Source organism: Nyctereutes procyonoides, unplaced genomic scaffold, assembly GCF_905146905.1.
Source record: "Nyctereutes procyonoides isolate TBG_1078 unplaced genomic scaffold, NYPRO_anot_genome, whole genome shotgun sequence".
Taxonomy (NCBI): domain Eukaryota; kingdom Metazoa; phylum Chordata; class Mammalia; order Carnivora; family Canidae; genus Nyctereutes; species Nyctereutes procyonoides.
In genome coordinates this window covers 43,157,631-43,170,785 of record NW_026575052.1, presented here as the reverse complement: position 1 = coordinate 43,170,785, position 13,155 = coordinate 43,157,631, and the positions used below count along the sequence as shown (strand labels likewise).

The 13,155-nt window shown below is 37.4% G+C and overlaps 1 protein-coding gene across 2 annotated transcripts; it reads left to right on the top strand.

Moving 5' to 3' along the window:
• Positions 1–2,990: 2,990 nt before the first annotated feature.
• SPINK6 (serine peptidase inhibitor Kazal type 6) lies at positions 2,991–12,941 on the top strand. Of its 2 annotated transcripts, XM_055332086.1 has the most exons (6): positions 2,991–3,088; positions 3,207–3,350; positions 5,041–5,063; positions 10,883–10,957; positions 11,473–11,588; positions 12,719–12,941. In XM_055332086.1, the coding sequence occupies exons 2-6, from the start codon at positions 3,293–3,295 to the stop codon at positions 12,762–12,764; spliced, it is 318 nt and encodes a 105-aa protein (XP_055188061.1). In that variant the 5' UTR covers positions 2,991–3,088; positions 3,207–3,292; the 3' UTR covers positions 12,765–12,941. The 2 variants fall into 2 exon arrangements, with proteins under 2 accessions (XP_055188061.1, XP_055188062.1); XM_055332087.1 differs by lacking the exon at positions 10,883–10,957 and having other exon boundaries at positions 2,994–3,088.
• The last annotated feature ends 214 nt before the right edge of the window (positions 12,942–13,155 follow it).

Below are 13,155 nucleotides of genomic sequence, written 5' to 3'. Positions count from 1 at the left end.
GTATTATTACTTAGACTTCTCCCCGTATGATATGTAGAATTTAGACTACAGCGATTAGAGGAAAGAACATTCCAGGCAAAAGCAACATCGTGACTTAAGTTAGGAAAATACAAGTGTAATGCAAATAAATGAGAAACCATAAAGGACTTATTTTTAAAGGGGTGTTGAATCTGTGACGGGAGGAGCAGGAAATACAGTAATGTGAGCATTTAGGGAAAGAAGGTGAGGATAACCAGGAGTCTACGTAGATTCTTTAAAAGCAAGTCATGCCCAGTATGCCTCCCTGTATTTCGTAAGGCTGAGAGCTTGCTACCATGCCAAAAACATGAACGTGGATTCCAGTAGAGTAACCTGGGAGATAAGTTGGTGAAATATCTTCAACCCTGTTTTGTTCGACACTTTGTCAATGATATTGATGATGATCAAGAAGACATTTACTATTTGTAGTTGACACAAGGTTGAAAGGCATCACTAATACGATGATATACTCAAACCTTAAACAATTTTGAGACTGAATGCAAACTTTCGACAAAACACTAAAGGTATTTCTGAGCCAAGAAAGTGAAAGAAATAAGTATAAGATGCATGAAAAGAAAGGCCATCTGATTTAAGAATATTAAGAATCAGAAAGGTTAATTAACATCCCTCAAATCATACAGTTCATGGCAGAAGTGGAATACACATTCCTAGTCTATCTGGAATCAAAGTCTATGCTCTTTCTTATCCACCACAGAACCAGTTAAGTATAAAAGGACTATGTACTTCTCTTAGAAGAACTTTAGCTTGTATTTTGTGCTGAGAAGAAGATGGAGGTAAATGTCCTTGAAGATCACAATTAATTATAAAATCTATTTTTATTTTCTTATAAAACATGAATGAAGTTTGGACCTAATATACTGAGTAGAGTGGATCCAATTTTATATAAGCTAAGATTTCTGTGTCAAAGAATGAAATTTTATTTTTATTGTTCTGTTCTTCATGTCACGATAATAACAGAATATACTTTCTTGCTAATTAAAGATATCTCAATCTCAATTATATAACATTTTCTGAGCACCTATTAATTGCTACGAATATTTGGAAGTCACAAAATTTCTTCCCATGAAGCGTTCAAGCATAATTTAAAACAGTTTTTAAGGTTGTTCATTAATTGCCTTTGAAACTTTTAGTGCCTGACATCGGACCTAACTTTTTGCAAAGGACTTCAAGATTATGTATGTGTGAGCATATGTGTCTACATGTGTGTTACACCATACACCTGAGAATGAAAATACTGAATACTCGCCAAGCACGTGCTTTTCCTACCTTCTTATTCCTTTCCTCTTTCTTACCTATTCTCCTCACTCTCCCATTTCCTCTACCATCCAAGTTCACACCTTTCAAAATTGTCAGAGAGGCAATTAAAAGAAAATAATTCTTATTTTAATTACATTCATGCTTCATTTTTTATTGAACTGCAGTATTTCATTCGATTACCAAATTCAGTATAATATGTTCACCATTTCCAAAGACAGAAAACCCATCTTAAATTTTGAGATGTATCATATTAAAATTCCTAAAAGTATGTAAATTTCTAAAAAGATAATAAATATCTTGAAATAAAAGGAACAATATCTGAACTACATATATATCTTCTCAAAGTGTTTAATGTAAAAGGAACCCCATTGTTTAGAAGTATAATTTCTGAGTTATTTGTACATACAACACACACTTGGTACATACAAATCACTTGTGTTTTTTTTTTATTCTTTTAATTTTTTTATTGGACTGTAGTTGACACACAATATTACTTAGTTTCAGGTGTACAAAATAGTGACTCAGCTTCTCTATACCTTACACTATCCATACTCACCATCAGGGTAGCTACCTCTGTCACCATACAATGCTGTTACAATGTCATTGACTGTATTCCCTCTGCTGTGCCTTTTAAGCCTGTGACTTATTCATCCATAACCAGAAGACTCTATCTCCCACTTCTCTTCATCAACTTTGTTCAACTCTCCACCCCCCTTCCCACTGGCAACCATCAATTTGTTCTCTGTATTAATAGGCCTGATTCTGCTTTTTGTCTGTTTGTTTATTCATTTGTTTTATTTTTCTGGATTCCACATAGGAGTGTTTAAACTGGGTATATTTGCATGGTTTTCCAAAACTTTAAAGTGCTATATTTTTTTTCATAGTATTTTAAGTAGCTGTTTATGATTTGAGACAGACTTTTTCATTAGCGCTATAACCATTGTTTATTTTTGTTGTTCCCACAAAAAAAGGTACAGCATCCCACTCTTTGATCTGTCTTGCAAATGAATTGGCCATGATAGTTAATGGGATTCATCTATGTATATGAAGAGTATATTTTCAAGAAGCAAAAACAAAAAGTTTTATTATGACTACTTTTTTTACCTTATAGAGAAAAAGAAATTAGTTACTATTCCTTATTTTAAATATTCCTCAATTCAGTAACTTTTTTAAAATAATTTTTTAAGTTTTTATTTAAATTCCAGTTAGTTGACTTAGTGAAATATTAGTTTCAGATGTACAATATAGTGACTCAATACTTTCATATATCACCACCAATTAATAAATGAATGAAAATAATTTTTTACAAATAAAAAATATATATAGACTTCCTTCTTCATTTTGACTTCAAAATTGAAAATCACTGGCATTTGAGTACAGTGATGATTTTTAAAATTAGCAGGCTGATTCCTCCCCCAGAAAATGCTTTTGCTAATGCAGTCCTGGTGACAACATAGAATACCTATTTTGGGGGGGTACACCTTGGATGACGTGGACTTTAAAAATCCAAGTTACACCCTAGATTCCATTCCCCTGTGGTTGCTCATCTGGACCACAGACATGCAGGACCTGTCTGCAAGAGACCTAGGCATCAAGCGGGCTCCACCAGTGAATCATCCCTTTAATGTAGCAAAACCTTAGAGGGAAGACTAGGGAGGATATATTGGTTGTTAGGAAAACGTAGACTACAGCTGGGAAAGGACATCCTCAATTAATAAGATCCAAGGTGCAACTTACATAATTATTCTAATTTTTAAGAATGTTGGAGAGCATGAAGCATTTCTTTAAGTTGGTAAGAGGTCCCAATAAATGCCTAAATTGTATAGATTTGCATATGGTTTTAGAATATGATTTATAAAGAAGGTGGAGATCCCAGCTCCCTTGATCATGTCTATATATATATGTCTCAGTGTGCGTTTTAGTGCCCTGGGAAGTGTCTTGACACAGAACCTGAGCTGGACAAAGCAGCCTTGATCTGAGTGAGCTAACTGGCACCATGAAAACATTGAGTGTCTTTCTGCTCTTCTCTCTGGCTCTTTTCAGCATTTTCTCAGGTGAGTTGTTTTTTTTTTCTTAAAGTTATAATACAGTGTTCATAGCGAACTGGAAATAAGGGTATTTGTCTACCATATTTCAAATTCTAACAATTTTGATATTAAAGACAAATTCTGAGATCATTATAATGGTGATAATGACTGTGATGATGAAAAAGGTGATAGTAATGATAAAAATATTTTTTGTTGAGCATATTCTATATTTTAAGAATGTACTGAGGGCTTTTATACATTATCTTCAATACACATGTCAAGTATTCATATCTATATTCTACATATTAAAAAAAACCATGGCACATAGAACTTAAGAGAATTGGCAAAAGACTTGTAAGTAGGAAGCAGAATTCATAACTTGAATCCATGACTTCTGAACATTATAGATGTTTGTTTCATAGAACTAGTCCGGAGGACGAGTAATTTGGTTTCCAAGACAAAAGAAGAATTTCCTGTCCTCATTATTCTTATAATTAAGATTCAAATAACTGAAATTGAAATAAGGAGGAAAAAGGCAGCCCAGAGAATGCTTCAGAAAAGTTATGGAATCCTAAAATGCAGAAACATTTATGCTGGTGGTGAATTAATTCTTCAAGCAGGGGAATATCTTTGGCTACTTTAATGAGCAATAGTCATAGATTCTATCAATTCAGATTGTTGAAAGGATAGTTATAGTTCAATCTGATATTTTTTATCACAGCATTGTATGAATAAACAGGGCCACTGTACCTATTTCTTTCCTTCTTTATTATTCTATTCTTTGCAGTTTCAGTGTGAGAAGTGTTGGCATTAGGAGTTCCACAGCAGTGGCCAGAAATCAAGATTCAACAGCTCATACCAGAACTGAATCTAAGACTTTTATTGTATCTGTATTTTAAACCACTGAGCTGGGATCCCTGGGTGGCACAGCAGTTTGGCGCCTGCCTTTGGCCCAGGGCACGATCCTGGAGACCCGGGATCGAATCCCACGTTGGGCTCCCGGTGCTTGGAGCCTGCTTCTCCCTCTGCCTATGTCTCTGCCTCTCTCTCTCTCTCTCTCTCTCTGTGACTATCATAAAAAAAAAAAAAAGAAAGAAAGAGTGGTTTAAACCACTGAGCTAATTAGCCACAACTTAAAATCACATACATAATCCTAAAGATGGAAGAGAGAGAAGCAAAACTGTATTTATGGACATTTTTTTCTCTTTCAAGAATTTAGAAAGCTGTAGCGAGAGAAATATATCGCAGAAAAGAGAATGAGTTTGTCCGTACAAGTCTATATTTGGGTCTATATTTAAAGCTGGTTGAGTATAAAGGGCAGAAGAGTAATTTGGGGATCAAAGAACAAACAACAAAAGTAGTGCCTTCCCCAGCTGCCTGTAACAAGGACTTTGGGGAGAGGCTGCAGGCACTGAAGCCTGGAAGGTCAAAGTTAGAGGAAACTTTCCACCCCGACTTCTCTACAGTGAAGCCAGAGATAATAGGTAGGTCATTCCCATAGTAAATTAGTGACTCAACCAGGACTGTCATATGAATTCCCGAGTCCTTTAACTATTTCCTCTAACTTCCCCTCAACCTCCAAGAAATATTCTCCATCAGGGTCCTGTCCTTATATCACTTTTGAAGTTTCTACAGAGGGCACCTTTTTTCTGCAAATCCTGCTTTTCACACATTCAGAGACTACATTGTTTGGATTTTGTGCTTTTTTTTTTTTCAGGTGTCTTCAGTCAAGGAGGACAGGTCAGTGTATGTTTTTTATCTATTCTTCAGACCTGGCTGGTATTTGGTTGGTATTCCCTGGCCAGAGGTTTGCCTATGGGTAAAAGAGCAGAAACGATGGACAAGCAGGACAAATACAGAAATCAGAAGTATATCATTTTTTAATTACAGTATCTCTATGAATATACTGTTTTCAGTTTTAAAGAGTCTAAATGCCCCATCCTCAGATTTTGTTAAAGTGAAATAAGTATAAATAAAAATAGGATGAATCTGGGCAGCCCGGGTGGCTCAGCGGTTTAGCGCCTGCCTTCATCCCAGGGCGTGACCCTGGAGACCCCGGATGGAGTCCCACTTGGGCTCCCTGCATGGAGCCTGCTTCTCCCTCCACCTTGCCTCTGCCTCTCTCTCTCTGTCTCCTCTCTGTGTATTCTCATGAATAAATAATAAAATCTTAAAAAAAATAGGATGAATCTGTGATAGCACTAATGCTCAGTCACTGATTTCACTGTGTGATCTTGGGCAAGTTACTCAGTTTTTCTGAGCCATAATTTCCACAACTATAGAAAAGGAATAATATTATTCACATAGAATTAGATTTAAGTTATATAAACTATGTGAGAGTATTTGGCAAATTATAGAAGGATGACTTAGTGATCAATCATTAGCAACTTCTAAAGGAGTTATTAGAACAGAGGCTGTTAATTTCTGCTTAGAGAGTAAACTTGTTCAGTGTCTTGCCCTGAGTATTCACTTAAACTTAAGTACCGTTGGGATTAACAATTGAAATAGGCACAAGTTATCTTCTTTATTTGGTTGATTCTTTTTTCCAAATTAATCTACCACCTTTTTCAAGTTTTCTTGTTCTATCAAAAGACAACACAAAACAAGTGGTATTTGTTCTACCAGTCCTGGCCCTGTGTCTATATTGAACATTTTTACTTGACTTTGGGCTTGGTTCTTGGTTAGCCTCATTGTGCTCAAGAACTCTTGGCATCAGAAGCTTCTAGACACTACAGCCAACTGATTGGAGTTGGCAAAGTAGCTGAAAAACATTTTCCAACCCTAGTTTACCTTCTGCTCGCATAAGGCTTTTTATTCCTCAAATTTAGCATCTCAGAAATTGAAATGCATCTTATAATGGATGATGCCTCATGATTACTGCCAGTGTGCTATATGTGCTTGTGTGTGTGTGTGTGTGTGTGTGTGTGTACACATGCATGCGCATATACACTTGGGTCCTAGTGCATACACACATGGGTTTGTATTGCTATATGTAATTATACATCTTAAAATTGATTTATTCTTATGTTTAAATATATATGGTAGCCAGCCTATGTTAAATATCAGAATAGAGAGAGGACATAAGATCCAGAAAAACATTCTATATCCCATTCAGTAGTAAAATATGATGAGGCCGGGGGATCCCTGGGTGGCGCAGCAGTTTGGCGCCTGCCTTTGGCCCAGGGCGCAATCCTGGAGATCCAGGATCGAATCCCACGTCAGGCTCCCGGTGCATGGAGCCTGCTGCTCCCTCTGCCTATGTCTCTGCGCCTCTTTCTCTCTCTGTGACTATCATAAATAAATAAAAATTTTAAAAAAATATGATGAGGCCATTACATACAAATTTAATATATATGGAATTTAACCCCAATTTTCTCATTAACACAGAAGTTGCTTTTCTTCTTTCATTTTGGAATTCCAGATTGGATGTTTAGTGTTTCTAGGGTTCATTGAAAATCTGCTATTTATTGGTTTGTTCCTGTAGATGGACCCCAGTCTTAGACTCTGCTTGCCTGAGGATCCCAGGGGATGCTTCCTCAGTATGCAGATCCTCAGACACTATGCCAGGCTTGCTGAGTAATAACACACAACTGGGGAGTTTTGAATCTACATTCTAGGTAATTACCTGATGCTGGAAAGCACCTACTTTAGAGTGCCCACACACCCTGGAGACAGTATAAATGAGTCCTTGTTTGAATCCTTGCTGGCTATATGATCCAAGGGGTGTATCTTCCCTACTCACTGCCTTTGTTTCCACATCTCTAAAATGAAAATATGGATTCAATGACCTCTAGAACCCCTTCCGGCCTTGGGTATCTGAATCGGAATGAACCAAGCCTGCCTGACCAAGACTGCTGTCTCTTTTACGCTCAAATATTAAGGGTAGGGATGATGCCACCTTTGAGATGGCACAAAGGCTACATTTCTCTTCTGTGTGTCTGGAAGAATGCTGGCGATCCGAACAACAGGCAGAAATTGAAACTATCCTTGGAAGCATGCCTACTCACGTCTGATCCAGCCAGGACAAAAGGGAAAGAATTTTCTCTGACCCCAAAGCCAATATCTCATGCCAAGAAGTCTCTCCATGATGGAGCACCTGATGGGAAATTAGAGTTGAACAGTTTAAATTACTGACTTGTAAAAGTTTCACATTATTTCAAAGAAAGGGTTCAAACTAAACGAAAAGCATGTTCCTGAACTTTGGGAATTCATAGTTCCATAAACTTTCCTCCATTAATTTAAGTGACTACTACGCTGCCAACTCTTTAATTTGCCAAGTAGAAACATTAAATAACAGAAATATAAAAATATAATAATAATAATAAAAAGTAAAACCACTATTTACCATCATCAGCCTTCATTAAAGAAATTATAGGGTAATACCAAAATGCTTCAAATACATGCTCTCAGAACAAGGATAGGTTTTTGAACAGAATACATTTTGCTTTCAGAACCCCTCACTACTTTGTCTTTATTTTTCTTATTTCCCTACTAAGCTGGATATTTGGGAACCATATCCTTAAGGTGCTGTTTAAATGAGTATTCCAGATTGAAATTAATATAACAAACTGCTCAAAAATAAATAATTGTCAACCATTTTCTTTTACAATAATTTTAAGATATATAAGTTTATTTTTGTTGGTATTTTAAGATAAAGGCATGATAAATTTTAGTAGAGTTAGTAAAACAATGCTCCATGGCTAAAATATGTTTGGGGCTATTCATTTTTCCTAATGAGCTTGTACTAACTCATAATTAAGATACTGATAGGACACCTAAATACAACCTGGCAGTGTTAATCAGCACCTACACTTTAACTACAGATAGGGAAACAGGCTTCAGAAAGAGGACCTACCTCACCCAAGTTTAGCAACAGCAGTAAAGCTGTGCAATCAGCATCTCAGGATGCCCAACTCCACTTTGAGTGAGCGTCTGTGGATTCATGCTACTTCATCTTTTTTTTTTTAATTGGAGGGGAAGGGCAGACGGAGAGGGAGAGAAAATCTTAAGCTGGCTCCACACCCAGCATGGTGCCCAGTGTGGGGCTTGATCTCACAACCATGAGATCATAACCTGAGCCAAAATCAAGAGTTGGACACTCAACTGACTGAATCACCCAGTTGCCCTTCCATGCTACTTCTGATCAGCAACAGAAAGCCATTGTGCAGGGCGTGTGAATACATAATGAGCAGCATAATTTTCTGAACAAATACATGTTAGTGTTTTCTATCCTTACTTCTTAAGCAAAGAAATACTATAATGGGATGCCTGGGTGACTCAGTGGTTGAACGTCTGCCTTCGGGTCAGGGCATGAACCTGGGTTCCAGGGATTGAGTCCCACATTGGGCTCCTCGCAGAGAGCCTGCTTCTCCCTCTGCCTATGTCTCTGCCTCTCTCTGTGTCTCATGAATAAATAAATAAAATCTTTTAAAAGAAAGAGAAAGAAAGAAAGAAAGAAAGAAAGAAAGAAAGAAAGAAAGAAAAAGAAAAAGAAAGAAAGACTATAATGAAAGCAGTAGTTTAGGGGCACCTAAACTAGTATTTTTCAGTAAAGAGGAGAATAGATGAAGTCCTACACTCTAGGGTGTGTGTGGGGCGGGGGGGGGGGTATGTGTGTATGTGTGTGTGTGATTGTGTGTTTGCAAACTTTCACTGGCTTTATTTGTAGAACTAAAATATTAGACTAAGATATCAATGATCTTGACTCTTTAGTTGATTTATTAACTGTACAAACTCATTTTCCAGATAATTTAAATAATCTGGTAGTCACCATTAGCAAAAGACACAGATTATTCCAGAATATTTTAGAAGCACAGTTCTTTGAAGAACCACAAGGGGTCAGACTGATACTAAACATTGGCACCCAAGTGCACGGAAGTGGTCTCTGGAAGCTGAACTGAGGTAATAAACAGAGATGCTTGTTAAATCCAACACCAATTTTAAAAAACATCAGAAAATTCACTAAAAATGGGATAGGAAATAATGGGCTCCAGAAATTGTAGACTGTGATACAATTTACATTGTTAGTATGCATAGTATCAATCTTCCACATACCTGGAGCTTTGACAAAGTGTTTTCAAAGGATTCATTATTAAAATAATCCCAGAAGATAGGCATTGCCAGCCCTGTTAAAGATGAAGAAACTTAAGCTCAGAGCAGTGAAGTTTTTGTACAAGGTAATGTAGCTAGTCAGTGAAAGAAGCAAAATTCAAACCTAGGTGTGTCTACAGAACAATCCTGCAACATGACAGAGCAGTAGGGGGTTTTAAAAGATTGGGGGAGAGGACAATTTCAACTCTCCTGGATTTTCTAAATCCCTCACAGGGAGGGAAACTTTAAAGGAGAAAAAAAAACTAATCCTACCATCCCCTTTAGCCTAGACCTGCTTTGACCTCCACTGAAAAGCCAGTTGTTTGGATTCCATGTACAGAAATCTAAAATACAAACAATAGGAGAGAGGAGATTTGGACACAAGAAAGACATGACATGGGGCATCTGGGTGGCTCAGTGGTTGAGTGTCTACCTTTGGCTCAGGTCGTGATCCCAGCGTGCTGGGATCTGGGATCGAGTCCCGCATCGGGCTCCCCGCAGGGAGCCTGCTTCTCCCTCTGCCTGTGTCTCTGCCTCTCTCTCTGTCTCTCATGAGTCAATAAAAATCTTTTAAAGAGAAGGAAAGAAAGACATGACATTCAGAAACCTTAGCCCACTTCTCCTCAAGTTGTGAGAGCCATGGCCTCCTTCTAGTCCCAGCCTGCTGTTTCCCCTGTTTCCCCCTGCTCTCTGCTTCACAGAGGGGATTTCTGGCTGTCCCTGCAAAGGCATCCTTTACCTTCCCCAACCTTCAGGGCTCTCAGAGAGTGGTCCTTTTCTGACCCCAGTCACCATGCTGGAATTTCTCATACAGTAAGTGAAGAGGGGTCTCTGGACGTGGAGGAGGAAGCATTTAGGCAAAAGTTGTTATTTCTCCCATCCAATTGAAGAACTAGGACTGAGCTTTTTTTAGCCACTCTATTGAATGGAAGGGTCAATAAAGGTGGAAGGGTCCTCAGAGACCATCTAGTCTGATGGTACAGTTAGAAGCTTATTTTCCATACTCCTAGCCCAGGTCTACTTCAACTATTCTACGCTGATTTTCCACAATTCTTATATGATCGCCTTTGATCCTTAGAACAATGGTAGGAATGAAGCGTGGAAACCGTTATTTTTTTTCAAGTTTCTATTAAGCAAATAGAGGCTTAGATATTGAGAACTTGTCCAAGCTAGCACAGCTGGTTAATGGTGTGTACAAAACAAATTCCTTCACAGGATTGATCGGCTCACTTCAGGTATCAGCAGGGGCCAGTACAATTTGAAAGTGTGAAGTGTGTCTATGTTCTAAGGAAGTCTGTTCATATACCATTTGATTGTTTTGGTCTTAATTGTTGAAATTTTGTATTCTTTCTATTCATTCCCAGGGGGCAGTGGAAGGGGAAAATCGGGTTTGGGGAGGGAGGTGGTTCTAGACTCTTTCAACAGTGAAGGCCCTCCCCAACTGCCTCTTGCATGTCTGCTTTCTAAAGGACAAAAGAGGCTGGATGGCAAGATCAAAGGGCCAACTGCCAGGGAAAGGAGTCTTAAGGAGGCGTCTCTCTCATGTAAGAGACTTTCTTTTTTCTTTTTCTCACTGACAAGAGAGAGTGGGGGAAAAAAGAAAAGAAAAGAAAAGGAAAGAAAAGAAAAAGAGGAAGGAGGGAAGGAAGAGAAGGAAGAAAGGAAAAAGCAAGAAGCATTTAAAGTCAAAAAACAACTCTCCAAATAATTAAGTGTTGGAGCAAAACGTCATACCTTTAGTGTTTGCCTCACTCCTTATATAAGGAGTAAGGATCTGCATACATCATTAATTTACTTCTGAATACAATAACCACAGAAATGGGTTTCCTGCATTTCAAAGAAAAAGGCTGTTACATTTAATAAGTTCCAGTTAAGCAGACAAGGAAAAGCTATTTTCTATTTCAGAAAGCTTTACATTGTGCGCACGTGCGCTCGTGTGTGTGTGTGTGTGTGTGTGTGTGTGTGTGTGTTTAAGCTTGCCGTCCAAAGCTTCTCTTCTGAGGGATAGTTCCACAGACAGGATGCACTAATGTCACTGTCACCGTGCTTATGTTGGTAGATTGACTGTGGTGAGTTCCGGGATCCCAAGGTCTACTGCACTCGGGAATCTAACCCCCACTGTGGCTCTGATGGCCAGACATATGGCAATAAATGTGCCTTCTGTAAGGCGATGGTGTAAGTATCATACTCAACAAAATCAGAAACATAGAAAACTTAGAGAAAATTTATCATCAATAAAAATATTATTTTACCCAAATTACTTTCCAACATTTTATTTTATATCAAATTATATATTGCTAAGTTACCATTTTCTGTTCATTCCTTTTTTTCATTTCGCTGAAAAAGAGCCTTTCAACAAAGAATAGTGGAAAAGATTATCCTTTATATGCAGACTAGTCAAACTTTACATAGTATACTAGGAAGATTCTATCAAGGACCAATATATATTGAATTTCATGTTTGTAAGGAACAGAACAGATGCTATAGATTTTAGGCAAAGATTTCGACCTTTCCAAGGATTTGGCTTATAATCAATAAAAAATTCAATCAATCGATCTTTAAGTCTAATTGATTACTCTAAAACCAGAGAAATTATAAACCTTGCTTAAGCCAGGTAAAAGTCTCTCACTCCTCACCACTGTCTTCATTTTCTTGTATTAGAGTTTCTTCTGTGTATGTCTTAATTTCTTTCAACTTTGCTATAAAATTTTAGGAATTTTATATTTTTAATATAGCTCCCTATTAAAAATAACAGACCAGACACATAGAATAAAATTAATAAATATTGAATCAACACCTAATATGTACCTACTTATGTAACATATCTGATTAATTAACACCAAATTTTCCCAGAAGAAAGGCAGTAGGGTAAAAAGAGATTTGATGTAATGGACACATATTACTGAGAAGGACCGAATATATGACCTGCTAAAGTGCCAAATACCTGAATGTTAGGTTCAGCCTCTTATATCTTCTATCAGGACTATGACACTAGAGTCCCTTTGCCATTATCTCTCCTTCACTTTTACTTTTCTGGTTGTATACATATTTACTCTCAGAGAATGAACAATTGAAAACAAAAGGTCAAACCTGGGTAAAATTCTGAAATTTAAGATTCCTGTTTTCTGTAATTTGTCCAGATGTCATCTCCAAGTACATTTAGTTGCCCTCTGCCAAATCATAAATGTGGATACCTGTAGAACCAAATAATGGCATGGACTCTAAATAGTTAAACGTTTTTTCAACCTTTGTCATGAATACTAATGATGTTGCACTGAGCATACATGTATATTTCTCTTTTATAGGAAAAGTGGCGGGAAGATCAATCTAAAACATCAAGGAGAATGCTGAATTTTCTGCAGTGTTGGTGGTGACTTCTAGCCACTTCTTTTCTCACTTCTGTTTTTCTCGAATGGGTCCCTTAAATTTATAAAGATATACTGTCTACACTGCACGGCTCTTGGGTAGTTCAATATACACCTACTTCCCTGGCTTTGCTTGTCAATAAAGTAAATTCTGTAGAATCATTCCTGTGTTTTTACTTTGAGGTGAGGAATACATACAGATACAATATGGAATAATTGACCTGGCATAAACTTGGATAAAAAGACCTGGTTTTTTTTGGATCTAAATCAACCAAGCAGTCACTGTGGGATCTTGGGAAAATCCCCTTCCCTCCCTTATTCTTGAAGTTGCCATGTAGATGATGAAGGATTTTTAACAATGTGACAATACATTAGGT

Excerpts from the sequence above, each read along its gene's own strand:
- SPINK6 (XM_055332086.1), top strand. The coding sequence starts at position 3,293 with ATGAAAACATTGAGTGTCTTTCTGCTCTTCTCTCTGGCTCTTTTCAGC. Across the intron at positions 3,351-5,040 it reads TCTTTTCAGCATTTTCTCAG|GTGTCTTCAGTCAAGGAGGA; the intron begins GTGAGTTGTTTT and ends TTTTTTTTTCAG. Across the intron at positions 10,958-11,472 it reads TAAGGAGGCGTCTCTCTCAT|ATTGACTGTGGTGAGTTCCG; the intron begins GTAAGAGACTTT and ends TTATGTTGGTAG.